The sequence below is a fragment of the Phoca vitulina genome, unplaced genomic scaffold (assembly GCF_004348235.1).
Source record: "Phoca vitulina isolate PV1807 unplaced genomic scaffold, GSC_HSeal_1.0 scaffold20, whole genome shotgun sequence".
NCBI classification, from domain to species: Eukaryota; Metazoa; Chordata; class Mammalia; order Carnivora; family Phocidae; genus Phoca; species Phoca vitulina.
This window is the reverse complement of record NW_022589723.1, coordinates 29,356,729-29,384,390: the sequence shown is the minus strand read 5'-3', so window position 1 is coordinate 29,384,390 and position 27,662 is coordinate 29,356,729. Positions and strand designations below refer to the sequence as shown.

General features: G+C 51.5%; 1 protein-coding gene across 3 annotated transcripts in view; it reads left to right on the top strand.

Annotated features, from left to right (window-relative positions):
* The first annotated feature begins 7,690 nt into the window (after nucleotides 1-7,690).
* Nucleotides 7,691-27,662, top strand: part of CA12 (carbonic anhydrase 12) — a 52,414-nt gene continuing 32,442 nt past the window's right edge. For all 3 annotated transcript variants that reach the window (XM_032417129.1, XM_032417127.1, XM_032417126.1), the window contains exons 1-2: nucleotides 7,691-7,772; nucleotides 13,431-13,451. In XM_032417129.1, the coding sequence (XP_032273020.1) occupies nucleotides 7,691-7,772; nucleotides 13,431-13,451 (103 nt within the window). The remainder of the gene's footprint in view (nucleotides 7,773-13,430; nucleotides 13,452-27,662) is intronic.

Below are 27,662 nucleotides of genomic sequence, written 5' to 3'. Positions count from 1 at the left end.
TGTCAGCTAGGATGGATTAGTGGGCAATTTTTTTTTCCTTTTATGAATTCCCTCTAAATAATTTTGTTTATAAAAATCATTTGGCCAAGATGTTTCCCTGTTCTAGTTCAATGTTGAGAGTTCTGTTTCCAGTCTTGGCGGGCCTGCTTTGTCCAGCTTCAGACTCTGCTGAATCTTCACAGAATCATCATGTTGCTCATGCCCCAGGTGGAAGACCACAGAGTTATCTTTGACTTCCCTGAGCTTCGCCTTTAGTCTGGACAATGGCTACAAGTTAGCACTGTTCCTTCCATAACTTTTCTCTGCCTTCTTCCCCATTTCCTTCTGCGGGCAGCTAGTTATAGACCTATTGTGATGGCATTTCTTTTATTCACGATCTCTCAATTGATTTCTTTCCTTTGAATTGTGTTCACATGGTTTTTCTCTCAGAGGTGTAATGACCTCCAAGATCCTTCTTATCACAGATCAGATGCCTTCACTATAAACAAACAACTCTACAGTTGCAAGCATCGATATACTTTGTAATTACGGCGTATGGAGTCCTCTCTAAATATCTCAAAAGAATCCTACAAATTCTCACTGGAACGAAATGGCACAGTCTCTGTAATAAAAATGGAATGACTGAGGTATCTGAGATATTTCCCTTTCCTGTGCCCCACCCCCAAGGGAAACAGAATTTGAAGGAAGAGCCCACGTTTCTGGGTTCTAATTTTCTAATTCTCTGAACATCCTTTAAGGACTCTCTCTGTCTCTTGCCATCATTTCTACCATCCATGAAATCCTGTTGAGTAGAGAAAACACAGACATGCCTATCAAAATCAACTTTTGCAAGGGCCCCTGGGTGGCTCGGCCAGTTAAGGGTCTGACAGTTGGTTTTGGCTCAGGTCATGATCTCGGGGGTCAGGGGATCGAGCCCTGAGTCGGGTTCCATGCTCAGTGGGGAGTCTGCTTGTCCCTTTCTCTCCCCCTCTGCCCCTCCCTCTGCTCTCTTTCTCAAATAAATAAATAAAATCTTTGGAAAAAAACTAACTTTTGCATATCAGTGTTAAAAAACTGAAATGCAGATGTAAGTAATCTAGTTATAATTTATTCCACTGCAAAGTGAACCTCAAACTCTTTTTTTTGCCTAGCTCACCCTTTTATTATAACAGAGGGTAACTTCAGGAACAGATGGAAGAACGGCACAGGGCGAGGTCTGTGGTAGGGGCGCCATGCCTCTCCAGGGCCCACTGTCCCCACATCTCCATGCGCTCACCAACCCATAAGTTCTCCAAACCCCGTCCCTTTGGGTTTTTTATGGAGGCTTCATTACATGGGCATGATTGATGAAATCATTGGTGATTGGTGATTGATTCAACCTCCAGCCCCTCTCCTCTCCCCTGAGCCCCAAACTCTTCATTTCAAGGATGGGGGATGGGGTGGGCATAAAGAAGTTAGCTCCTTAGGTAAGACTTCTTTACTCTGTGCGCTCAGCATGCCGCCTCTCCTCGGGGAAGTATCTCTAGTTCACTGGCTGCGCTGTCCTGGATGAGAGAACTAGGAAGCCTTGGCTGCCTATCCACTCTCCTGGCCACTGGGGACACTTGAGCCCTTTTTCGGGGCTTGAGAGGGAGCTGGATCCTTGTCAGGGCTGGCCTCTGGCCAGAGAAGCAATTCAATTAGAAGGGTCTGTAAGGAAGCTCCCCGGCCCCCACCTGTCCATGCCATGAAACCAGCCATGTTAACTGCACCAGGGTCCCAGCCTACTGAGCTCTCTGTCAGGCATTGGGGCCGAAAGAAGATGGGCTGCTTGCCAGCTTTCTTTGAAAGGAACGGAAATGAAGGATCAGGTTATCAATTCCTGCAATTGTACAGAACAAGAGTATCTAAGCAAAGGGAAATTACCAGCTTATTCTAATAGCATGCGGTATCTCTGAGCTCAGGAATACTTCCCAGCTCCAAGATTCTAGTGATCAGGCATTTTCTGTCATAAAGTACTTCTGAGTCTACTTGATTAAAAGGCATTATTGCCTCAGTAGGAAGACTGGTTTGTTAGGACAAAAGTGACATTCTTTGAGAGGCCGATGTGTAGAATTAGGGGAAAAGAGATGTCTGGAAATCATCATTCATTCTTCTCTTAGGGTTCATGAAAGCTGGTGTGGTTGCCCAAACGAGGGAAGTTGGTGGGGTTGCCTAAACTAGAAACTACGGGTGAAACCGTCCCCCTTCAGCCATTTGAGGCCTTCCTACAGCAGAGAACTACCATTAATATTGTGCTCATTATGTGCCCCTGGGCTAAGTTCTTTACAGGCCACGCTTATTATATTTATTCCTCCCTATTGCTCTTTGGGGGGTATACTTACTCTATGGCCCTCATCTCTTTAAAAAGGAAAATAGGAAATTGAAACTCAGAGAGGTTAAGTGACTTGCCCAATTTACCATGAGTAGTGAGTGGTGGAGCTGACTCAAAACCCAGGTTCATGTGATGCCAAACTCTTTCCCCTGTGTCACTGGGCCTTCCTAACCGCAGGCGGAAATTGTCAGAATTGGTATCAGGAGTATCACTTTAGGTTGGCACCATGCGCTTGCTGGGATGTGCTCTATGACTGTCCTCTGGTTTGAAGGACAGGGGTGAGAGAGGACAGTGCTTCACACTGAGAACAAGAAGAATACGATCTGGACCAAACCCCTGAGGTTAGAGAAGAGTGGATCCAACCAGCAGGGGTGAAAGGAGATGTGAGAAAACTTACGCTCTTGTAGTCTAATTATATCTCTTAAACAGTCTCTTGTCAGCTGACCATGGTTTTCAGAATAGTTTACCTGGAAAGAGGAAACATATTGCACCAACATTTATTTTCACTTAAAATGCTAACTTAACTTAGTCCCTGTGCATAGAATTTTAAATTATTGTCATTTTTTTATTAATCATGAAGAGGGCTTTATAGAAACCCTGATGATGAGCCACGATTCCGCACTCGACAGAAGCAATCGCTACAGGAGTCGGTGGACAAGTAGTTGGACCAGAGTCACAAGCTGCCACAGTAACTGGTGGCACGGGCTGAATGGGATCTTACAGTCAGTCCCTTGGTGGAATCCAGTTTTCGTTTTCTTCGATTAGTAAACCAAGGCTGAGATCAAAACAACATTTGTTTCGAGCCTTCTCTCAGGAATATCTTGTGTATGTCAAGTACTTTTATTTGGTTTTCCAAAGCACTTCCACATCTATGGTCTCATCCCACACTCACAGCCCAGTGGGGGGTTAGACATTCTTATTTCGACTTAGCGATCCAGAAGCCGAGGCCGATGCAGGCCAGGAGATTTGCTATAGGCCTAGAGCTCGTTCCTGGCAGAGCTGAGTTCAGCATTCTTTCCTGCAGGTCACTCTGCCCTCCAGCTGATCCTGCCTGAAAGCGAGCAGGGTAGCCAGGGCTCACACACAGGCTGTGACTCCAGGCCGTGGCTCCACGAGCAAAGTAGCGGATGTGGATAAAGCTACAAAAGTGACTATATTTTCAAAGACCTAGACATTTGCACTAGGATCAAAGGGTCCATGCGAGACCGCAGTCACTACCCAGTCAAAGGAAATCCCTTGGCTTTTTCCTTCCTTCTTCCTCTCCTTCCCTTTCCTTCCTCCTTCCCTCCCTCTCTCTCTCTCTCTCCCTCTGCTTTCCTCCATACCCCCTTTCCTTGGTCAAAGCAGAGCTCACTGATATAACAAGGCACTATGTAGTCGGGCTCATATTCTCATTGGCTGGAGAACTGTGTCGAATCAGAGCTCTGTGGTCTCAGGTTCCTTGTCCCACATTTTGGCAGATGTGCTCGGCACTGATCAGAGGGCAGGGGCTCTCAGTCACCCCATGGGGACTGGGGAGGAGGACACAGCAGCGTCCCATGCTGAGCATTATTTCGTTGTCGGAATTGCCACACTGTGCCCCTCATCAACAAATAAATGATCATAACATCTAGAAAACTGGAGAATCCCCATCTCAGCAGGATCCAGAAGTAGAACATCCCCATCTAAAGAATTTGCTAGGATAGCTGTGAAAAGGGCCCCTCCTGGGCTGTGGCGACAGAGAATCATCTGGTTGAGGATTCAGTCTCTGCCACTCAAAAAGCCTCACTCAAGGAAAGGGTTTAGCTTTTTCAAGCCTCAGATTCGTGATCTGTAAAATGGCAAACCTAACACCCACCCCACAGGTTGTTGTAAGAATAAAGTGCCATGCACATTGTCAGGCAAACAGTAGGTACTCAGTAAATGTTAGTTCTCCTCCGACCAGTCCTTTCTTTAGCCGTAAAAAGGTGCGTTCCCAATTGAGTGACACTGTTTGAAGGGTTACCTCTTACCCTGAGAAATCAAAGTCTCTACACTAACACCATTATGCCTGACAGGCCAATGATTAGGTTGTGTGTGGGCAAGTGGGGCCAGCTTTGAGAAAGAAGAGCCCGATATTAGCTGTGCATTTCAGAGGTCTTATGAAGTCACAGAATCTAATTCTTACATGGGTGATGTCTCCCCTCATCGCCCCAGGACAGAGTGGATCCCTTCTGGTTATACATCAACCTTGCATCACACTTAATCCAATCTTAATTATATGGTTGTTCATGAGACCGTTTTATATCTACACACTCTCCAAGAGCAAGGATGAAGCCTAGCACAGTGCCTGGCACACAGAGGGTGAAGGAATGAACAGCAAAGTTTCTACTTGCCTTATCTCATTTCATCCAGATCTCAATTCTGTTAGTGACCCAGGGGCCGGGATGACAACCTGCACTTTACAAATGAGGAAACTGAAGTTTCAAGAGGTCGTACCACTGTCAAGGCCATTCGGTAAGTAGTGGTGGGGCAGGCACTTCGGCCCAGAACTCCGGACACCAAATCTCTGGCTCCTTTCCTCCACACTCCTCTGCCCTTTGACTCATCGGCCTTGCCCCCTTGTCGATTCTGATGGTGACACCGTACAAGAGCTCCTCTCCCTGGAGCCTTCTGTCTGGGCATGTCATTTGGTGGCCAGTTGCCACATTGTGAGTGCTGAAGGTCCCTTTTCCACCTTAACCCATTGAGTAATGGCTTAGTTATTGGCTGGCGAGCACCCCATCTGATGATGGCCAAGCGAGCCCAGACGTGTCCAGTTACGCAGGCCTCAGGAAGCCTCTGGCAGGGAAGATTCCCAGAGTTGGGAACTTAACCTGGTTAGGTTTGTGCTGTTTTTTTTGAGGGGCGAAGGGGTGCTTGACATTTGGCTTCAGTACTTTAGAAGGTTGGTCATTCCATCCATTCCTGTTTGCTTTTCCACCCTTCTGATCCCCTAAAATTAAAAAAAAAAAAAAAATCACTCAAAGCACTTAGGGCAATTGAATCTCAGTTTATACCCTCAATTCTCTTTTAATTGCTATCCGTTCTTTACTAATTAACCACATCTCTGATCCAGACAAGCAGTAAACATCCCAACCCTCTCCTATATCTCCATCACACCCAGTTCACAATCTTGCCTTACTGATCTATTAAATCCATCCCTTTTTTTACCCCCCCCCCCGCATCTCTGGGGATTCTTGGAGAACACTTAGACATGCATGTTCCAGGACAAATTGAACTTAATGTTTAGCCAGACATAATGGGAAAACACCTGAACTGAGAGTAACCAAATGTGTGTACGTGGCCCAGTTTCCCTGTATCTAGTCGTGAGCTGTGGGATGAGTGATTTCATCTGCATGGGTTCAGTCTGTGCATCTCCGAGGCCGCAGGGGCTCTTCCCTACCTCTTGTGTCCTTCAAGTACATTTCATCTTCTAAAGCCCTTGATGACAAATCAGAGACAGGAATGCCTTAAGAGCCCCAAGTAAACTGCTCACTCACTGCTCTGGAGCTTATTCAAGGTTTTTTATCAAGAGTTGCAGGCAGAAAAGGTCATCCTTAAGCCTGCTGTGGCCTGGAAGTGCTGGTGACAAGATTGTCTTTGTAACTACTTCCTTAAAAAGACTTCAGAGCTCTTTATTAATGCAAACAATCGCTGAGCTGAGAGGGACAGAACAGTAGCACCCCTTTTAATGTGGGTGGCATGTGCTTCCTGGTGACTCTCAGCACAGAAGCTGCTCAATCCCTCCAAAACCTGCTTGGACAAGTGGCTTCCCTGGTCGCTGAGGCCGGCCTGAGAGTCCACACAGGCTGAGAGTCAGCACAGACCTGAGAGATGTGAGGCTGGTCGGGCCGTCAGGCTGTGGTGGCCAACAGAATAGGGCAGGATGGGTCAAGTCGCAAAATCAGGGGTCATGTACCAGGGCTGGGTGAGTGCCCTTCATCAGACCATGTGATCCGAGCAATGTCCATAGGCAGCAAGAAGCTAAGAGACTAGGCAAGGTCACAGAGCAGGAAGGAAACCGAGCCCAGCGTGGGGAGCAGAACAGACACTGGGAGGCCCAGGGAAGCCAGAAGCACAAATGACAAGCACAATGGGAACAGCAAGTGGCAGTAACAGCAGGAGAAAGATTTATCGAGTATTGGAGGCAGCAGGTTAATAAAATCTTTAACAAGTGAACATGGACTAACTACAAAGGGGGATCAGAGCCACATGTATATGACTAGATGTACGCATATACGTACTTAAAAGAATACACATATGTGTGGGGCGCCTGGGTGGCTCAGCATCTGCCTTTGGCTCAGGTCATGGTCCCAGGGTCCTGGGATCAAGTCCCACATCGGGCTTCCTAGTCGGTGGGAAGCCTGCTTCTCCCTCTCCCACTCCCCCTGCTTGTGTTCCCTCTCTCGCTGTGTCTCTCTCTGTCAAATAAATAAATAAGATCTTAAAAAAAAAAAAAAAAGAATACACATACGTGTGAAAAGTGGGCAGAAATGAGCAACAGGTGATGATAACATGCACTGGAAGCCGAACCCAGGACACAATGCAAAACGCCTAGTACAGCGCCTGACACATAGTAGGTAATCAATAATACGCCTTTTTCTTCCACGGCCAAGCCACGGAAGGGCTACCGCTCCCCCCAGCTTCCGAGAGAACGGACTGACACTGTGAAGCAGCTTACGTGTTACTAGGCAAGTCTAATTGCTTCGGAAAGCTGTTCACCGTGTACCCTGCTGCGCTATTTAGCTATTCTAAATGAATTTCTTTGTGTCCAAATGAAAAAGCAAGACCTTCTCAGGCTGCACTGTCCAATCGGCCGCGATTCGGAGTTGAACGCAACCTCTGGGCTCTCCTTTCCAGTCCCTAACGTGTGCCCGGCACACGACGAGGGGGGCCCCTGAAGGAGGCACTGGCCCACACGGCGTTATACTTAGGGGGCTTCTCAGTAAGGGCTGCGACAGCCCGGGGCAGTGGCCCCTGGAGCCGGTCCCTAGGTCACCCTCCCCGGTGGGGCCGGCGATAGGCGGCTCGCCCCGACCCCTGCCCGCCGCTCCCACGGAGAGACCGGGCTTCCCAGGCGAGCGCTGCGGCCGCCGAGCGCGGCTAAAGTCAGGCTACCACTCACCTCGCAACCGGGGCGCCAGACCTGCTGTGGGCAGGGCGTTCTCCCCCGCGCACGATGACATCATGTGCTTGGGGCTGAGTCGCTCTATAAGAGCGGCCCGCCACGGGCCGGGCGCCCGAAGAGCAGACGCGCTCGCACTGCCGGGCTGCGCGCACGCGGTCCCCAGCGCGGGAGCAGAGGCAGCGGGAGCCCCCACCCCCGGCGGCGCCCCCGCCCCGCCCCCGCCGCGCGCGATGCCCCGCAGCCTGCACGCCGCCGCCGTCCTCCTGCTCCTCTGCTTAAAGGAACAGCCGGCCGGCCCAGCCCCGCTCAACGGTAAATTGTCCGCCCGCTCTTTCCTCAGTCCCCAGCGCGCAGCCACACCGGGCCGGAGGATTGCCTGCGGGGCTCGCTAATGCTAAAGCAAAGTCCTTTTGGCGGGGAGCATACTCTCCAATGGCGTATTTTTAGACACTTTGGAAAAGGCGTTTTGGAAAATTCTTTTGCCTTTGGAATGCACGACCTGTTGCGATGGGGGGGAAGCACGTGTCTTCGGATTAAAACATGCTCGTGTGTTCTTGGAGCTCTCCCCAGCTCTGGAGGGGTGGGTGGCTTGGGAACTTGCCAAGGGGTGGGGGAGGGAGAAGGGGAACCAGGATTTAAAATGCTGTGCCCCGATCCGCGATCCACGTGCAGATGGTCGAGGAGTCAATGTGGCGTCGGAGCCGCCTGGTTAGCAGGAAGGGTTTGCAATGCCCCAGCTGCAGCACCTTCCCGCAGTGGTGGATGCTTTTCTTTGGAGGAGAGGCTCTTTACCATTAAGTTTTACCTCCAAGTCAAAGGGATGATGCATCCTATTCTTAATCACTGTTTTTCTCCAGAAGGGCTCTACTATCTTGAACGTGTGTGTGCACTCGGAAGAGCATACACACCTCACTTCTGAGTGTAATTAGGGCTCTTAACCCCGAAAGGCTGGAGGCTGAGGGTGCCCAAGGGGATGGCAGGAGGAGGTGTGGGGACCTTGGGTCAAGGCAGTGAGTTTGGGTGCGCAGCCAAGGTCAAGGTTAGTTAAGCCTTAGGAGCAAGGAGAGGATGACAAGCTTTTGCCTGCCTCCCCAGCTGCTGGCTGAGCACTTTTCTGGGGGTAGATAGTGAGTTTTGTGGAAACTTCCCCAGTAACTGATGGTAGCTCCTGCCCTTGACAGAGTGTGTTCTAAGTTGTAGGGACATTTGTAGGTGCTATCGGTCCTGGACCGAGGTTAGGCTGAAATATTTGTAGGACGGCTGAAAGTGACTATGATGGCTGGAAATGGATCCTCCCTTGCTAGACAGTGGTGTGGGAAATTGATCCTGCTCTGTAGCCTGAAGACTCAGAGCCTCCTTCTCTGCTGGAGGTCACACTGTGTCGGTGGGGCTGGGTAGGAGGGAGGTGGGGGAGCTGGCCTGTCACAGCGTTGGCGTTGCTCTTAACTCAAATCCACTGGCTGGTAAGATATGCTTGGTATTATTTCCCTCGTCTGGTCCAGAAGAAATAGAAGGTTGGGGGACGCCCGGGTGGCTCAGTTCGTTAAACACCGGACTCTTGATCTCAGCTCAGGTCTTGATCTCCGGGGTGTGAGTTCAAGCCCCACGTTGGGCTCCATGCTGGGCATGGACCCTATTAAAAAAAAAAAATTGGTGGAAGAAAGGGGTTACATGAAAGTGGAAATTAATTTTTAAAACTGCAGACTTTGACACGTATTCCCCTTTTGAGAAAGCTGCACCGGGACCTGAAGTTTTGCGAGAAATCTCCCTTGTAGTTCCAAGCTGCTCTGAGACAGGAGAGAAACAGCCATTCATTGGCTCCTTCCAGAAAGCCTGTTACTCCCCTCACTCTGGGGCAGCCCCTCCTCCCTTCCCTCTCTTCCCCTGCCATCCCTGCCCTCCCCTCCCTCTCCTCCCTCTCTCCCTAGCCCCTGCCCTTGCCCCTGCCCTTTTGCCTCCCTTTCCCTCCTCCTTTGCCTTCCTTCTCTCCCCATTTTCCAAGTCGGGGTGGGGGAGCTTGCAGTCAAAAAGCCACTTTCACCCCCACACTGAGTAGCCAGCCTGCCTACCCCGAGTCCAAGAACACAGTTTTTATTCTGTTATTCCTCATGTAGGTTTCTTGACTGTTTAACTGCCTCAGGGGACAAGGTCAAAGCCAAAGTCACCGAGATGTAGAGTGTCAGTATTAACACAGGGTGGGGAGTGGAGGGGGGTTAAACTAGGTAATGAGGTCAAAGTGTGGTCTACCCTCCTCCCGGAGCATTTAAACTCCCAGCATTTGGCACTGGTGAATGTCTGGGGGAAAAAAATGACTGGAGTGGGGAAGGAGGGAGCATAAAAAGGTGAGGTCACGTGTCTTCTGGAGAAAACCTTTGAATGCTGAGTTGCTGTGGGGAACATTTCAATGATTTCTCGCAGAGTCTGCTCTGCCTGAACCTGGTATGGAGAGCTGAGCAGTCTCTGGCAATGACGGTTACTCAGAGAAGGTTCTAGCACCCAGACCAGGAAGCAGGCAGGGCCCTGAACCCCTGGCCTGGATCCTCATCTGTCCCACTTCCTCAGTGAGCACGCCGGGCATTCTCCCCGCCCGGTACAGAGTAGGCCTGCAGGTTCTAACAGGCATCGAGCTGGGCCTCCCAGGTCTCCCACACAGAAGAGGAAAAAGGGCCCTCCTGGAAAAGCCTGCTCCCTGAGGAAACCTCCAAGGTGTAGGTAGCCGCAGGGGTCTTGGCCCGGCCTGCCTCCTGCGTGTGGTCAGGACTCCTGCCCTAACCAGGAGGCGGGGAACCATGAGGCGCCACATCCAAATAACACACACACACACACACACACACACACACACACACACACGTCCCTTCAGAAAGTCTTCCTCGGGTCAGTTCTGAGCTGAAGAGGGACCAGGCTGGGCCCCGACCTTCATCAGATGACCCCCCCAACATTCAGACCACCCTCCCCTTCCTTCTACGGTGCTGCTTCTCCCCACCTTCCAGCTCCCGAGTCCTTCCGGACACTGTCATTTATACCCAAAGCACCAGGGCCTGAGGACCAGGCGGGCTTGCCTGGAGAGAGGAAGGCAGGGAAGTTCACTGTGGATGCTGCTGCTTTTTAAGAACGCGTCCCCGGTTCTGTGTCACCACCAGAGGTCTCAGTCCCCCATGTCCACTCTGTGACACTGGCCCCTGAGCTGCCCGCAGTATTTCCTGGATGCCTCATCTAAGGATGAGCTTCGACCATAGGGAGGACCTCAGCTTAGCAAGCTTTGGTGGGGAGAGCTCAGAAGAGGTGGAATATGAAAGGCTATGATTTGATTTGGGGGCAGGTGCAATTAAAGTCCTGGCCAAGGCAGGACTGCTGAGAGGCTGCAGCTGTTTTTCTGGTGGTCTCCAGGATCACGGGAGTGTCCGTCTCTCCGGGTTAGCTGTGAGGATGAACTCCCCCATCTCTCCAGGTTAGCTGTGAGGATGAACTCCCCCATTACTCACGAACGTCTGTGTGCTGAGCTTCCAAGTGCTCTGCCCAGCTACCTGGCAATGATCTGGTTTCTTCTAGCTCTGAAATCCAGAACTGGATTTCAATAGCGAAGCCCTCAGACAAAACCCCTGAAGAGGTTTGAGGTCCCCTGTAGCTTGGTTCCAAGGCAATGCCTTCTTTGTTCCTTTCCATTGTCGTTTCGGGAAATGCGCTGGCAGTCCACTCGGGGCTTACGCACAGGTTTGGGTCTGCATGTCTTCAGCTAATTGCTAATTCCCGGGAGGTTAATCTTGGGACTCTTAACTCCTGTGGGGTCCATAGCAGGTTTTAGGGGTTCTGCGGGCCTCCTGAAATTAATTGTACATGAAATTTTGTGTGTCCAAGCCTATGGACATTTTTATGGGGAAGAGGTCTGTAAGTACTCATTAGGTATTCTAAGGTGTCTGAACACCAGCCCCCCTCGCTCCTTGCGATTGAGAAGGAGACTCGAAGATTTCCCAAGTTTGCTGGAGGTACTGGTCAATGTGGAGAGACACGGGGCGCCTGGGTGGCTCAGTCGTTAAGCGTCTGCCTTCGGCTCAGGTCATGATCCCGGGGTCCTGGGATCGAGCCCCGCATCGGGCTCCCTGCTCAGCGGGGAGCCTGCTTCTCCCTCTCCCACTCCCCCTGCTTATGTTCTCTCTCGTGCTGTGTCTCTCTCTGTCAAATAAATAAATAAAATCTTTAAAAAAAAAAAAATGTGGAGAGACACTTCCTAGCAGGCGCTGATCTTCCACTTCATGCAGGGGACTGTCACTGCCTTACATATAAAACAAGGTGATAGGCTGCCGGTGGTGCGCAGAGACCTCACCGCTTCTCTTCCAGGGAGGGAGGACAGTAATAACACCTCAACCTAAACAAATCATGGAGGAACCCTGCAGGCCTATTTTACTGAGATGTGGAGATACTACCCAGATTGAAAAAGGCTTCAAAGTGCTCTAGGGACCAGGAAAATAGCGAGGGGTGTCAGGGGACTGATATTTTATTAAAAAGCCTTGTAGAACCATCTGACACTTTAAACCATGTACAAGTGTAACTAGATACAATTACCATTTTGAAAATTAAAAACCAAATTCATTAAAAGCACTGAGGCAAAGAAAGGAACCAGAACAACAACAGAAAACCATGGGATTAAACTAGCTTTTCAAAAGCAGCAAAATTCTCTTTTTGCTTTTAAAAATCGCCGTTGCCTTGAGTAGGAAATGCTCGGTTGCCGTGAAGGGTGCAGGTTGCTGGTCAGTTGGGTTTTGCTGCAAATCAGCTCCCTAGAGAGAACGGGGCCGTGAGAGCCTTCCTCTTCCGACTGTACCCTGTGGGCCCCGCATCGTGATGGCACCAAGAGAAGCCAGGAGAGGCACTTGGGATGTGAAGAGTCCCTCTCCCTGGATATGTCCCCTGGGGCACCCCGAGTCTCAGGGTCTCTGTGTCCTTCTGGAGGTGAAGAGGGAGGGTGTCAGGCAGGGTACCAAGCGTGCAACTCTGTAACATTTCTTTTTCCAAAATATGTTTGGATGTAGGAACGGGGGACTTCTGTGCGTGAAGGGTGTGCAGTGGGAGGTGGAGGTGACTTTCATGATATTCCTGGCAGAACCTCTCCTACCCCTTCTCTCCCCCCACCCCCGGAATTCTAACTCGGGGGAGGGCGGCAGCTTCCTCAAAGAAAAGCTTTCCTTTTTTTTTTTTTTAATTTATTTATTTGAGAGAGAGAGAATGAGAGAGAGCAAGCACATGAGGGGGGGAGGGTCAGAGGGAGAAGCAGACTCCCCGCCGAGCAGGGAGCCCGATGCGGGACTCGATCCAGGGACTCCAGGATCATGACCTGAGCCGAAGGCAGTCGCTTAACCAACTGAGCCACCCAGGCGCCCAAAAAGCTTTCCTTTTGAGCGGAGTTTTCTCCTCTTTACGCACTGATGTGAATGGCTCTCCAGGGTGTGTTGTTCGGTGGGAAAAAGCAAGAGGCCTACCAGTGTTTCCAGTATGCTGACATCTGTGTTGCAGAAATGGGGAGAAAGAATGTGATTACATATGCGCGTGTAGTCCCTGTGAAAATGTTCCCAGCAGCTCATAAAACTGGCTTTCTCTCTCCTGGAAGCCGGGAGATCGGGTGGGAGGAAGAGCTTTCATTGTGTACCCTTTGGGAGCTTTTGGGTTTTGAGCCTTGTGAATTTCTTTTACGTCTTCAGAAAATAAAATTTGGCTTCTCTAGGATCTGGGAGGCTTCTAATGAAGAAGCCGCCTGCGTGGTCCGCGAGCCCCTGCACCCACTCGCGGCCCCGCGCCTCCCCCTGGCGGCTCTGGGAAGCGGCCGACCTGACCCAGACTCTGACAACGTCCTGCCGTCTGGGCATCCGCCTCCCGCCTCCTTTCCGACCTCACCCATGTCAAAATCCAATCTGTAGCGTTTTCTCTCACTTGCTTAAGCTCCGTTGTACTTATTTTGCTTTGTTTTGTTCTTTGCAGGATCCAAGTGGAGCTATTTTGGTAAGTAGAGATCTTAAATACTTTTTTAAAAAAAAAAAGATTTATTTACTTTAGAGAGAGTGAGCGCGGGGGGCGGTGGAGGGGCAGAGAGAGAGAGAATCTTAAGCAGACTCTGCGCCGAGCACACGCCTGACATGGGGCTCGATCTCATGACCCTGAGATCATGACTTGAGCCGAAATCAGGAGTCGGATGTCTAACCAACTGCGCCACCCAGGCGCCCCTTAAATACTTTTTGGAGGAGATGGCTGTATTTAATGAAAAAGCCAGAAACACCATGATCTGTGGAGGTTATCGTGGGGGTTGAGAAGAAGGACTCTGGTATCATTAAGGGAGCACAAAGGCTTCTCTAAAGAACCGTTCCGCATGGGCTGCAGGCCGTACTTTCTCCAAGCACAGGAGCCTGCTCCGTGCACTCAAACTATGAATCCTAGCATTCCGGTTTCCAGATTCCTGCAAGGATTTCTGCCAGACCTCCCAGGTGAATGTGCCTCGGTTACCTCCAGACTGCAAGGGCCTTGGGTGGGAGAGAGACCTTCTCCTCCATAGGACATTTATTCTACAATAAACAAAGCATAAAGGGCTCCTTTCTGGAAGTTTGGCTCAGACCCCAGAATTTAAGCTGTCCGCGTGTCTAGAATTAACGTCTTGTTGCCATGTTCGTAAGCATGCGGAGTTCAGAGGTGGTGATGGCCCGTCCTTACCGAGAGAGGGATGCCTGCCCCGTGCGTGAGAAGGGAGAGGGATGTCAAGTATGCAGCGGGGTTTCCGGGGGATTGACAAGAATGACATTAGCCATCTCTGGCAGGCCTGCGAGATAAGCAGCTTGAAATCAGCTCAGCCAGTGTGTGAAATGGACTGGAAATTTGGTCATCAGCTGGGGTGGGAACGGGAGGCCGAGTGCCAGGTCCACGGACAAGTGCGAGAATGTTAATAATGTCTTGTGAGGGACAGTCAGGAGCACTGGACAAGATAGATTGTTCTGGAAAGAGGAGGCTGGAACTGGCCTCCCTGGCACGGGAGGAGGGGTGACAGGCAGAGGATTTGATCACCACAGCGGAAGCAGAATCCACAGCAAGGTCTGAGTTAGATTTGCAAAAGCTAGCCTTTGGCTGTTTGTTAGCCCGGGAGGCATAGAAAAGTCACTGAGTTAACTCGCCAGCCACCTACAGGCCAAGGTCTCCTGGCTCCGGCGTTGCATGGCTCCATCATTATGTACTTTCTTGTGCAAGACACGCTGCTAAATGGGTGAGTAATTAGAAGTGGAGGCTGTGCTCTGTAGCTGGGAGTACTTACAGCTCCCAATTCAAAGCTGAATAGAGAATGGCAGATAATGAATAAATGGTTCAGTGCTCTGAGGGTTCCGCGGAAAGAGAGTGCTAGGGCTGGATGGTCAAGGAAGGCGCCCTGGAGGGGGAGGGCTTTCACCTGGACCTTGGAGGATAGAGAGGATTCAGTGGGGGTAGGAAGGAAGTGCTGTTGGCTAAGATGATGGTGGCGTCACATGAGCGGAGACAAGAAACAACAAGATGGTATTTGGGGCGGCAACATCTACAGAAAGAATTCCAGGGGAGTGATTAACTCTTAAGGTCAGGGGGCGCCTGGGTGGCTCAGTTGTTAAGCGTCTGCCATCAGCTCAGGTCATGATCCCAGAGTCCTGGGATCGAGCCCCGCATCGGGCTCCCTGCTCGGCGGGGAGCTTGCTTCTCCCTCTTTCACTCCCCTTGCTTGTGTTCCCTCTCTGTGTCTCTCTCTATCAAATAAATAAAATCTTTAAAAAAAAAAAACTCTTAAGGTCAGAAACAGAGGTTGTATCGAGCAGGGGAGACATGGAGGGGCAGGCTGGACCCTTCTCATTTTGTCCCAGAGATGGAGGGGCAGGGCAGGGAGTAATCTGTGTTTTAGGGAGAGTCACGTGGTGGTGGGGGCTGGAGAGGGAAGGATGGGGGGCAGGAAGGTGTCTGGCCTTTGCAGAATTCCTGTTTGAGGTCTTCACATCCAGCTTGGGGATGGCAGTCAGAGGGAAGGAGAGGCCAGGCAAATGACTCGACCCAGGAAGACTGAGCAGAGTCTGGGCCTCAGGGCTCCTCGGGAGGGAGGCTCGCCGTGTGTGGGGTGACGGGAGCAGCGCGGAAGCATTTCTTCCTGACCTCTAGCTCTGGCCAGCCCTCCCTCCCCCCTTGCCCTGCACCCCCAGAGCAGTGCTCTGCTGAGGAAGCAGAGGGCAGAGTCTAATGGTGCGTGACATGCATGGGCTGAACGCAGAGACAAATCTGGCTTTTGATGAGTGCACGGAGTGCACATGATGTGGGGTCAGCCCTCAGTGCGGGCCGATGAAGGAGGACGGATGCAGGCTGGCCAGGGAGGCGGACAGGTCCAGGCCGGCAGCTGGCACCCGTGGTCAGAGTCACCCGGGGAAACAGAGGGCCTGGCATGGGTGCTACGGGGGAAATGGTTTCCAAGCCATGAGGGCCGCACTGAATGAGGCAAGTCCAACCAAATGCCACGTGTTGGTTTTCCCAGGGTGCAGACCTCAGCACGTAGATGCTGCTGAGTCATCCTGATCCAGGGGCCTCCTGCGGCCTGGAACACAGGGTAGGACTTCTAGAAGCACATGGAAAGAGAACCCTACCCCCACTCCCCCTCCACAAAGTCACCAGGCTGACCTCCCTGCTGGCCTGCCTGGAGACAGGAGGACCATCTGATGGCCAAGCTGGGGCCCGCCCTGCCCCTGTGCACCCCTCCAGGGTGGCTGAAGCAGCAGCTGGAGGTGTGCTGGGGTTAGAATTGCTGAGCAGGCCCTTCCCACCGGAAATCAGTCCCAAATCAATCCTGCTGAGCCCCAGCAGCTCTGCCAACTCTGAGCCGGGGGGCAGTTGCAAGTCAGGTTGCCCTGTGAGCGAATGATCAACTCCAGCTTGCTGAAGTGAATCTCTGCCGTTAGAAGTCAAGGTAGCAGGTGCCCTCGTGCAATGGGGGTGGCGGGAAGGAGGTGCGAGGTGGGGGCTGGTCATGTTTAGTTCCTTGGTGTGGGGGCTGTGTTCAGATGGTGAGGAGTCATCAAGCTGTTCACTGATGATGCACTGTTCTGTATGTGTATTATACGCAATAAAAGAGTTAACAAATTCCAGCTGGCTGGGAGAGTCATCCTTACCCTGGAAGTTTTTTGGCCCTTTCCCACAAAAACCAAAAAAAAAAAAAACACAAAAAACCCTTAGTATGTTCAAAACAACAGAGCAACCAAAAAGAATGACTGTGTTGGAACCAAGGACCTAAGAGCACGTCATGTGAGCAGAGAGTGGGCCCCGCGCTCCAGCCCCGAGCACACTTGACATTGCTTCGGTGCTCCCCAGATGTGAGCTCGCTCAGACACAGAAACCACTGTCTGCTAGAGATCTGGGAGGAATCAGATAAGCCTTCAAAAGAGATGGGATGGAAGCTCCTGGAGGGGGTGGGCGTCCCACCTCTCCTGGAGTCCAGGGCCCTCCGGGCCAGCCCCTCCATCCCGGCGCAGGGAACTCTGGTGTGATGGTGGCTTGGCCTGGGGATGCGGGAGAGCGGGCTGCAGCCCCTCACCGGCCCTCCTGCCCAGCTTCTCTGCCGTGGTTGGAAGGCCCTGGGCTCTGGCAGGACTCCCTGGGACCCAGGCACTGCCCCTGCATTCCTCGGGCTGCTCTCTCTCCTTCGTCCCAGACCAGAGATTCCCTGGCTTAAAGGATTTCCTTTAAGAATCAGGAAAGGATCCTCCACGGGGGCAAACCTCTCTGGTTCTCTAGGCTCCCGCCTCTACCCACCCTCGGTCCCGAATCTGCTGGAATATTAGGTTGCCGCAAACTTTCCCTGGCATGTGACGTCCTTCCCAGACCCTTCCCAAACTCTAAGAATGAGATGCGAAACGTGGAGGGAGGCTGGCGGAAAATCTCCCTACTTTCTATTCTGTAGTTGGGATAAAGGCGCCGTGTGGCCTCACACTCAAATGCAGCATGGAGAGCAGACTCAGAGCTCAAGGGCCAACTTAAGACTGCAGTGAGGGAACACGTGCAATTAAAAGGCTGATTTAATTACGAACGGGTCTTGTCTTTACCCAAGGTAGAGAGGCTCAGCCAACTCCAAACACCCCCATGACCTCTCCCCCGGTCCAGCTGCCGTCCTGAGGATGAAGGGGAAGAGGCACAAAGCACTCTGAGGAGAGAGGCGAGAAAAGGCTAGAACATGTTTTTCATACCGGGGAGCTGAATCCCTCTCCCTGTGCGTTGGGGATTTCCCTTGAGGCCAGCAATCCAGCCCACTATCATTTCTGCAATCTGTGCTGTAGTTCCAGTTACTTCTAATTGCAGTTGTGACATCCAGGGTCTGTTAGGATGTGGTATGGTCCACCCACTCAGAATTATTTCTCAGCTCTTCTGAGTTGCAGAATTGAGGTTTGTGTGTTCTGGGGGCACCTCGGCCTGCATTTCAGTGTTTGCAGCTGGGCGCACCAGCTGGGTGAAACAACAGGGAAGCTAGGATTAGTTCCTAGAGGCAGGTGTAGGGGCAGGGGAGTGGGGGGAGGCAGAAGTGGACAGTGTGCAGAGCCCAGAACCAGGCGGACCTCCATGAATATCTGCGAGGCCACTTTCTGGCTGAATGGCCTTAGGAGAGTAACTTAACCTCTCCCCTCTGAACGTCAGGGTTTCCAGCTACCAAATGGGAGTAAGAGCATCTGCCTCCGTGGTTCTCAGAATGCGGGCCTCAGATCAGCAGCATCAGGGTCCCCTGGGACTCAGGATGCCCTAGAAGTGAAACAGATGGAAGGAGGCTGGGAAGAAAAGCCCAATCCCTTCACTCCTGTTCTTTAGCAGTCACAAAGGCACCCTGTTTCGTCTTGTTAGAAATGCAAAGTCTTGGGCCCATCCCAGATCTAACTACAAATCAAAAGCTCTGGGGCTGCCCTCCCCGCCCCCCCAAGCCTACCAAGGGGTTCTGATGCTCCTGGCTGAGAAGCACCGGCCTGCTTCAGGGAGGATTAAGTAAAACAATGTAGGCACGGAGCAAGCACCTAATACAGCTCATCACCGTTTTCTTTCCCTCCACCTCCCAGGCTGGGATTATATTAGCTAATATGTGGGGAAATGCCTCGTAAACTCTGTAGCACCAAACAAACGTGAGCTGTGTTAGAAAGGGCTGGCTTCTTCATGCTTTGCTGAATTACCTGAGTTTTTAATAGCAAGGAGGTTACTGAACAAATAGGACATTTCCTTTGTGAGAAAGAAAGGGATTAAACAAAAAAACACAGACTCCTCATAGGCCAGAATGTTCTTTCTAGCCGTGTCCTTCAGGGCAGGGTGGGGTCAGACCTTATCTCCCTCGTGCTTGCCAGGCCTCTAGGGACCAGTTCCCGAGGCATCCTCAGCCTCCTGGCTCAGGCCCTGGGGAACCTCAAGGCTGATCCTTGATTTAGGGTGCCAGGGTGGAGGCCTGAACCTGGGAAGAAATCTGAGGCTGGGCTGTTAGGATTCAGAGCTAAGTAAGCCGAGCCCCAGGCAGGAACCCTCACCCGCCTGAGGCAGAGTCAGGCCTTGGGACTGCAGGGTGAGAGCGGGCTGACCAGAGCTAGGAGGGGGTCCTGTCAGGCCTCCGGCTGTGCTCAGACTTGCCCCTTCTGCTACGTGCCCCAGGCATCCAGGTGAGGGCAGAGCACAGCCCCTCCAGGAGCTGGTGAAAGCCCTTGGCAGCCCATCCCCAGCTCGCAGAGAGATGAGCCCTGGGGTAAACTAGCTCCAAAGGAAGATTTAAGCCTGACTTCAAAGCAGGTGTGTGAAGGAGGCTCCAGGCAGGAACTGGAAAGTCTGGTTTTCCATGACAAAGAGAACGGATCAGAGACTGTTCCAGCAATCTGCTGGGAGGGAGCGAGGGCCCTCTTTCCTGCTCTGCTGCCATCCTCCTGTGCAGGGGCCACCACAGGGGTGAAGGGGACAGGTACCACTGTGGAGCCCAGAAGCACAGCCAGACTTCCGGGGGCCACACCATGCGGCCAAGTGCCTGCCTTGGACAAAGACCATAATTCATTGATTCTCAGATACACATTTTTTCCTACATTTTAGCATCTCTGAAATAGGGCTATATCATTAATGGTGTCTGGAAGCAATGAAATAGGGTAGTTGATCCACGAAGGCTGGCTGAGAAGCACCCTGTTCCATGCCAAGAACGCAAGGAAAGGAGCTGAAATGATTAATTTCCACAATGAAATAGTGAAAACAGTGGGAGCAAAGAAGTCTAAGACTAATGGCCAGTACGTACAGTGTCCAACACAGTACATAGCAACGATGGGGAACCATATTTGATTTTCAACTATAACTTTTTCCAATTTTCAGTTCATGTATACTTTTTGGTAGTGTTCAATAGCATTACAAGTATTTATAAACAAAGTAAATTGGGCACTCTGTGTGTGTGTGTGTGTGTTTTAACAAAAGTATTTCTTTAAGGACCAAGCAAGCTCCCCAATTCCCTGACAAGCATTGGATTTTATGCCAACCAGGAAGGAAGAAATACAAGGACAGCACCTCCTCCTGTCTGTAAAGGTTGACTCAGAGCTGGTCTAGCTCTGCACGGTTTATTTAGCTCATCTTAACTTTTTAAACAATGTTGCAATCATTAACTTGTGACCAGATCAGCTCTGTGACTTCTGGGTGAACTGGATGAGACCCGTCCGGATCTCGGAAGGACACCTGCACAGTTAGGGCAAAGGGTTCATGCAGCCCCCACCTCCTGGGACAGGTGGCTCGGGAAAGGCTCCTTGGCCTTGATGAAAGGGAGATTTACCTAAAGCAGGCAGCGCTGACATTGGCCAATGGTGCCCGGTGCCGTGGTACAGCGACGCCTCCCTGGTGCTCCGTCTTCTGGGAAGTGTGTGTGTGGAGTGGGGAAGGGAGGAAAGGTGACTGAAGGTTGTAGAACAAAGATGTTTTGTAGCAAGTCTGAGGCAGTCATGCAAATGACCGTGTTTGCCTTTTAGTTTTGGCCACCAGGAAGCCCAGGGGTAAACTGATTAACTGTCTATTGTCCTATGACCTGCAAATCTAAACAGTCTTCCTCATATTGCCCTTCCAGTTTCTAGATTATTTTTCCTGCTCCTAAGCCAGAATGTTATAACAGATAGATTTCTGGAATTTTTAGCTAGAAGGGACCTTAGAAGAGTGATACTCTATTTTTTCCACCACTCTTTTATTCCACCCCCCTCCATGGATACCATTGGTTCAAAGATTTGTTTTAACAAATTAATATGTTAGTGAAATAGTTAATTGTCCCCATTTGTTATTATTCAAAGACAGACATAGAAGCCAATCAAAGTTTTCAGTTAGCCTAAGATAATTGGTTCGCACTCATTCCACCATATTGAGTGAATACTGAGGGCCGAGGATTGGACTGGATGCTAAAGAAATGGTGACTGAGGCATGGCGTCCACCATTCTGGGACTGTGAATCTGGGAGGACACCGTGAATTAGATAGGGCCTTCCAGTACAGAGAGAATCAGCATGGAAGAGACCTCACCTAGTGTTTGGGGGGAAGGACTAGAGAAAGCTTCCTGGAGAAGGGAATATCTAAGTTGAGACCTGGAGGACAGATAAAAGCTAGCCAGGCAAAGGGCAAGAGGTAGAAGGGCACCGGGGGCCAAGGGATAAATTGTAGCGTGACCACCTAGGCTGGTACGTTCTGGGGACTACCAAGGAACTCGATGTGAGGGGCTGGGGCTGGGGAGACAGGCCGGGGCCAGAGCGCAAGGAGCTTGTGAGCCAGCTGAGCAGGTGGGGCCTCATTCTGGAGGCAGCTGGGGACTGCTGGAACATTCCAAGTCGAAACCTGAGGTGATCAGGTAAGCATTTTAGAAGGATTACCGCGGCTGCAAGGTGGAGAGTGAAAAGAGTGTGAAACGCTAGAGAAAGGGAATTCAAAGGGATGTGGGAGAGGGGCTTGGGGGGGGTGGGGCTGAACCAACAGAGGGGTAATAGGGGTCTTGACCTGTTGGTAATTCAGCTGGAAATGTTGACACCTAATAGAAATGTAGACGCAGTGCAGCCTGATTGTGGATGAGTGTCTGTCTCTGTTCAAATCGGCATCCAGACTGCCATCTTGCCTAGGAGGGACCCCGGGATGTGGGAGGGATGGGGTGCGGACACTGATATAGCCAAATCCCACCCCCATTTACGAGTGAGGCAAGGGAAACTCAGTTCCGCAGTGACCCAAACACGGCATGAGGTGCCGAGCCAGGACCAGCAACTTGGGTCTCCTGATTCCCATCCCACGTGCTTTCCTGGTTGTTCGGCGGATGCTCGTTATAAAAATTACAAAATAAGCAGGTGTTGCATGCCCCTCCACTGCACATCATGACATTGTGTAAATGCCATTGAGGAAAGGCAGTGATTTTTTTAAAAAAGTAAATAATCGAATTTGCCAGGAACAAATTATGCCAAATTAACTTGTTTTTCTTCCCCTCATCAGGACAAAAGGCTTAGTGGTTAGAGAAAACACAATAGACTTAATACCTTTTGACATAGGTAAACATTTGATTCGGTTCCTTGTGCTACACTCATGGGAAGTGGAGATCAAAGACCGGTGTGGTTGCTGGGGGAGAAAAAAAATCAATAGAATCCAGCCATTGTTACTGTTGGCAACACGTGGCTGTTACTCGAGTCGGGGTTCCTCTAGGGGCCATCCTGAATCAATTTCCTTCTCAGGTTCTTAGGAAGAGCGTGGGCAGCTAAAGAAATGTGGTGATAGGAGCGAGAACGGACTGCAGTGGAAGGGAGAACGGGAAGCAGAGGACGAACCTAGGTGAAGAAGCAGGTCAGACAAGTGGCTCAGACCGAGTGGGCCGGGTGGCCCCCGGGCAGCAGGGGCAGGAGGAGCTTCCAGTGCACACGTGTCGTGTGAGTGTGGCCGCTGCAGGACTAGGGCCAGCCTGCGAAGACCGAAAGGACAAGGAAAGCCGGGTTGCTGTGCTCTATCCCTCTGGTTCCTGGGGAAGGAGGGCACGTGTGTGCATGCGTGCACACACACACACAAGCACACATCCACATTCACGTGCGTAGCTACATTCTTCGGTGCGTCTACACTCACACACACTCGCACTCCAATGCCCTAACCCGTGAACTGGAGCGGGCCTCTCACTTACGGCCTGTGCCTCACGGCTTGGAGAGGCGCTCGGGTGAGATCTTAAAGTGACTCCTCGGTGCTTCCTTCTGGCAGCTCCCCAAGGGTCTCCCCGGCTCCTGACAAACCTTTGGGTGTGATGCTTCCACTTGTGCACCAGCAAGGATGACGCCAGGAATGTGCCATCAGTGAGTGAGACTGAGTGTGCAAGTCACACTGAGTGTGCAAAGCTGCTTGGTCAGAAAACTCGTTCCACCTCGGAGAAGAATGAAGTGCAGGAGCCTGGCATTCTCCGCACGTAACTGCCCCACGAGGCACAGATAGTTCTTCCACTAACAGCTGAGCGCTTACTTCGTGGAGAAGATTAACTTGTCCAGTTATCACTGGAGAAGTTCTTCCCTCAATGGCGTTTTTTTTTGTTTTGTTTTTTTTAGCATAAGCCTGCTGCATGCAGTGCTCCAGGGCCCCCGCAGGGCCCGGGGGTAAGCGAGGGGCCATTTCCAGCCCCAAGGAGAGTCGTCCAGAAAGAGGATGTAGCCCCCCGGGAGCTGCTCAGGCAGATGCACAGACCCCAGCCCGGGGAAGATGCTCGGGAAACATTTGTTGAGTGAACGAGGAATGAATGGTTTATTTCTCTGTTTATTTTTGGCTCTGGGAGTCAGGGAAGGCACCAGGGAGAGGGTAACACTTGATCTGGGATGATAGGGTTTCAGAGGTGAAAGCAGGCTGAAATACAACGCCACATGACCATGCATAGCTCATTCGAAGTAAAAGGAGACCCTGGATTTGTTTTCCGGTGAGGTGAAGGGGAGAACTTGCTCTAAAAGTTTGGCAAACAGCCCGCAAGAGAAAAAGGAAGCACTGAGACAATTTAGCTCAGGGGGGCCTGGGGCCCAGCATGTCCTGGGAGCCTATCACTTCTAGATGGCAGTCTTATGCCACCACGTTCATTCCTCACAATGGGAATGGGAGGTGGGGGCTGCCACTTTCATTGTGTGAGTGAAGCTTGGGGACTCTGGGAGATATGCCCGAGGTCACACAGCTTGGTGCGTGGCCCGATGGCTCCAGAGCCCTTTTGCACTTCACGCCTCTCGGGAGAGGAGATAGGAGGAAGTAGCCTGGATGAAGTTCTTCAGGTGTGAGAGACCCATGAAAAAACCACTAAAAAAGGAAAACTGAGGGAGTAGCTTTGCATAACAGCAAGACGGCGATAGGTCAGCTATCAGAAAGCACTTCCTCCTTGTGAAAGCTGGTAAGTGAAGAATTGAGTCAACATCGGGTCCATGGTTTGAGGACAGTCATCCTTTGCTTTAGTTCAGCTTCCCCCCAGGGTAACTGCAGAAAGTTTGAGTCTTTTATCAGATCCCTTTTCTTCCTTATTTCCAGACCCCCCAGGGAATACTGACCAGGTCACAGATGCCTCCATCACTGCTCTTCCCCTCCAGCTCTGGACAGTCAGCCAGGGCTTCCCCGCAGGTCGCCGCTCACCAGCCTGTAACTGCGGCTGCTGCCCAGGCTCCGTGCCCGCTAAAGTGCACCGGGAGCCGCCTCAGTGGCCGGGGTCAGAGGCCCACCTTGCTGCCTCCGGGCGCCGTGACTTTGGGCTTATCATCCAACCCCTGTGGCCCTCCTCTATTTTTTTTTTTTTTTTTTAAGATTTTATTTATTTATTTGACAGAGACACAGCGAGAGAGGGAACACAAGCAGAGGGGGTGGGAGAGGGAGACGCAGGCCTCCCGAGGAGCAGGGAGCCCGATGCGGGGCTCGATCCCAGGACCCTGGGATCATGACCTGAGCCAAAGGCAGACGCTCAACGACTGAGCCACCCAGGCGCCCCTGTCACCTCCTCTATTGAATGAGAGGATGCTACCCATATCATAGGGCCCTTATGCAGATTAATTAATACACATTAAGCATATAGAATGAGGGTTGGCAAACTCTGCCCCATGGGCCAAATGCAGCCCACCACCTGTTTTTTTTTTTTTTAAGATTTTATTTATTTGACAGAGAGAGAGCGAGCACAAGCAGGGGGAGCGGCAGGCAGAGGGAGAGGCAGGCTCTCTACAGAGCAGGGAGCCCGATGCGGGACTTGATCCCAGGACCCTGGGATCATGACCTGAGCCGAAGGCAGACGGTTAACCGACTGAGCCACCCAGGTGCCCCCTACCACCTGTTTTTGTAGATAAAAGTTTCTGGGCACGCAGCTGTACTCACCCATTTACACAGTCCCTAGGAGGCTGTGGTGAACTGAGGCAGGACTGGGTAGTAGTGACGGAAACTGTACGGCCCGCAAGTCCTAAAATACTGGCGACCTGGCCGCCTGCCAGAAAATGGTAGCCAAGCTCTGATATACAATGATGCCTGGCACATAGTGAGCGCTCATTACGTGGTAGCTTAAAAAGCCAAAAAAACTCATTAGGCCTCGGAATTTAACAACAACAACAACAAAATGGTTCAGGCCCTGGGATGACACAAGGCAACTACAGTCTAAAAGGAAAGTCCTAAACCAGATCTCGCTGCCCACAGTACTCCCTGAGAGCAACGATCATCCCTTTCCCATGGGTCCCCCACCAGCACGTAGGCACCAGTCTTGCTCTTCTGGCCTGGGGTCCTCCTGACTATGTTCCCTCTTCCCTGTCTCCAGGCCTCTATTCCTCTTTCTGGCCCCAGGATGATTCACAGCGAGAGCACCCAATCCTTTTAAGAAACACCTCCTCCACACTGTATGATCTGGTCCTTCTTACACGTGGCCCAGACAAGGCAGTCACGAGAGTCTAGTCCCGGCCTCCTCAGCCTCTGCACTACGAACATTCTGGGCAGGATAATTCTTTGTTGTGGGGGGCTGTCCTGTGCACTGTAGGATATTTAGCCGCATCTCTCGCCTCTGCCCACTAGACGCCAGGAGGACCTGCCAACAAGGACTCCAAAATGTCCCTAGACATTGCCAAATGGCCCCTGAGAGGTAAAATCACTCCCGCTGAGAATATGGACTTAAAGTTTGAAATAATCACAAGTGGGACAACATTCCTGTCCAGGACACCTAAATTCATATTTAGAAAAAGAGTATTCTTTGCACGGAGACAGACCTGTTAAAGATGCACCTAGTTTGTATCATTGGATCACTAAACAGAACGCCTAGCATCCCAGCCCAAAGCACCAGCATTTGGATGGCCTCAGCTGGGGCTCCGGTTTCACAGAAACACTGGGTGGTGCCCTGCCTCATGCCCGGGTAGCTGAGAAGGCTGGTCCAAGTGCTCCATCCTACAACATGGGGAGGGCCTCCCCGTGAACACATTTCCAGTTCCTCCCCCAGAATCTGGAAGGTGCTTACGAACCCCGTACCTGCCCCACCCCTTGTCCCAGGCCAGTTTTCCAGCTTCATCGGTTTGTACATCTGACTCGACCTCAAGTGATAGGAAGAAATGGCTGGCCGCTTTAAAAGAAGAGTTTATTCACCGATTCACTTATGCTTTTGACCCGTCCTTAAGGATTCCTTTGTGGGCTGGTCCTGGGATTAGAGAGACAAGCATGACGCAGCCCTTGCCTTCAACGAGTTGACAGCCGAGGGGCCAGCAGACATGCAAGCCGGCACTTACCGTGGAGCAAATTAAGAGCTGGGACACTGGGCACTGGTGCTGTGGACACCGAGGGAGCACAAAAGGCCTCAGTCTGGGGGCGAGAGTGGCTGTCAGGCCTGCCCGAGGAGCTGATTCTTGAAAGACAAAGGAGCAAAGCAGGGAGAGCGCGTGAATGTTTCGTGCATGGGTGGGGTGCCGTTTGGGGCTGCGGATGGCTTTCCGTGGCGGACCACAGAGGTCCAGAAAGCAGGTGACAGCGTGTGGCGCAGTGAGAGAGCATCAGGTTGCAGCCCCCTCGGGCTGGAGGAGTGGTGATGGGAGACTGCTCTCGCTGGGTCTCTGGTGTTTCAGCAAGTCTCTGGGCAGAGGGGCTCATGGCTTTGGTTCCAGACTATCATTTCAAGGATGTTTATGTAGCAAATCGTTTTATAAACTAGAGATAGTGTCTCCCTCTAGGGGCAGGGAGCAGATTTGTTTGCTATCCTGTAAGATAAAGACAGTGTCTCCCGGGGGGCAGGTTTGCCCGCTGCCCCTCTAGAAGATTGGGGTTTCCTAAAAGTGGAGTTGCTTGGCCGTGATGCTGAGTGGTTGGCATGTGCAGGTCTCACCGGGCCCTCATTGTGGCGCCCTGTGGAACCGGGCTTGGCAAACAGGCACAAAGGTCGCGATGCTCCTGCTGTGAGTATTAAACTGTCCTTGGTCTCGGACTCAGGAGTCTCGTGTCTTTGCAGTGAAGCTGTGGCAGCCTAACTGGTGAGTTTGGGAGAAATTTTAGCTGCCCCCCCGAAAACTGACCTCAGATTTTTGACAGGTGGCAGTGGGGAAAGCAAAAGCTGGAGAAGGGGGTGGGATCACGAGGGTCTTGAGGGCTGCACTAGAGACCTTGGGATTAATCCTACAGCCTTGAGGAGCCACTGAAGACTGGTAGCAAAGTCATGTGCGGCTGCGGTGTGCATCAGTGCGGAGAGGGGAGGGCTGTGGGGTAAGCCTGGAGAAACAGGGCCCGTGGGGGGCACAGATATGCAGCTACACGGCTGAACAAAGGCCGTGCCAGTGGGGACAAAGCAGGGCCAAGTTTGAAAGAAACTTCATGGATCCCTGATAGCACTTTTTCTGAGGCAGGAGTCAATCCAGATAACTCGTTGCATGTTTTTGTGGTGTCTCTTTAGACCTTTCATGCCGTGACATTCTGAAGCATATAGACCGGATATCTTCTAGAGGGTCCCTCAGTTTGGGTTTGTCCAAGGGTTTCTCATGAGGTTCAGGTTGTGGGTTTTGGCTTGAATCCTGCAGAAGTAACGTGTCCCTGACTGTGCATTTCATCAAGAGGCACTCGATGTCATCGTTGGTGAGAATTTTGATCACTTGGTTAAGATAATGCCTGATAGCTTTCTCCATTTTAATGTTGCCATTTTCCCCTTTTATAAATCATACATAATCTGTGGGAAGATCCTTTGAGCCTGGGTGTACAAAATGTGAGTATCGATTTTATACTAGATAACAGTA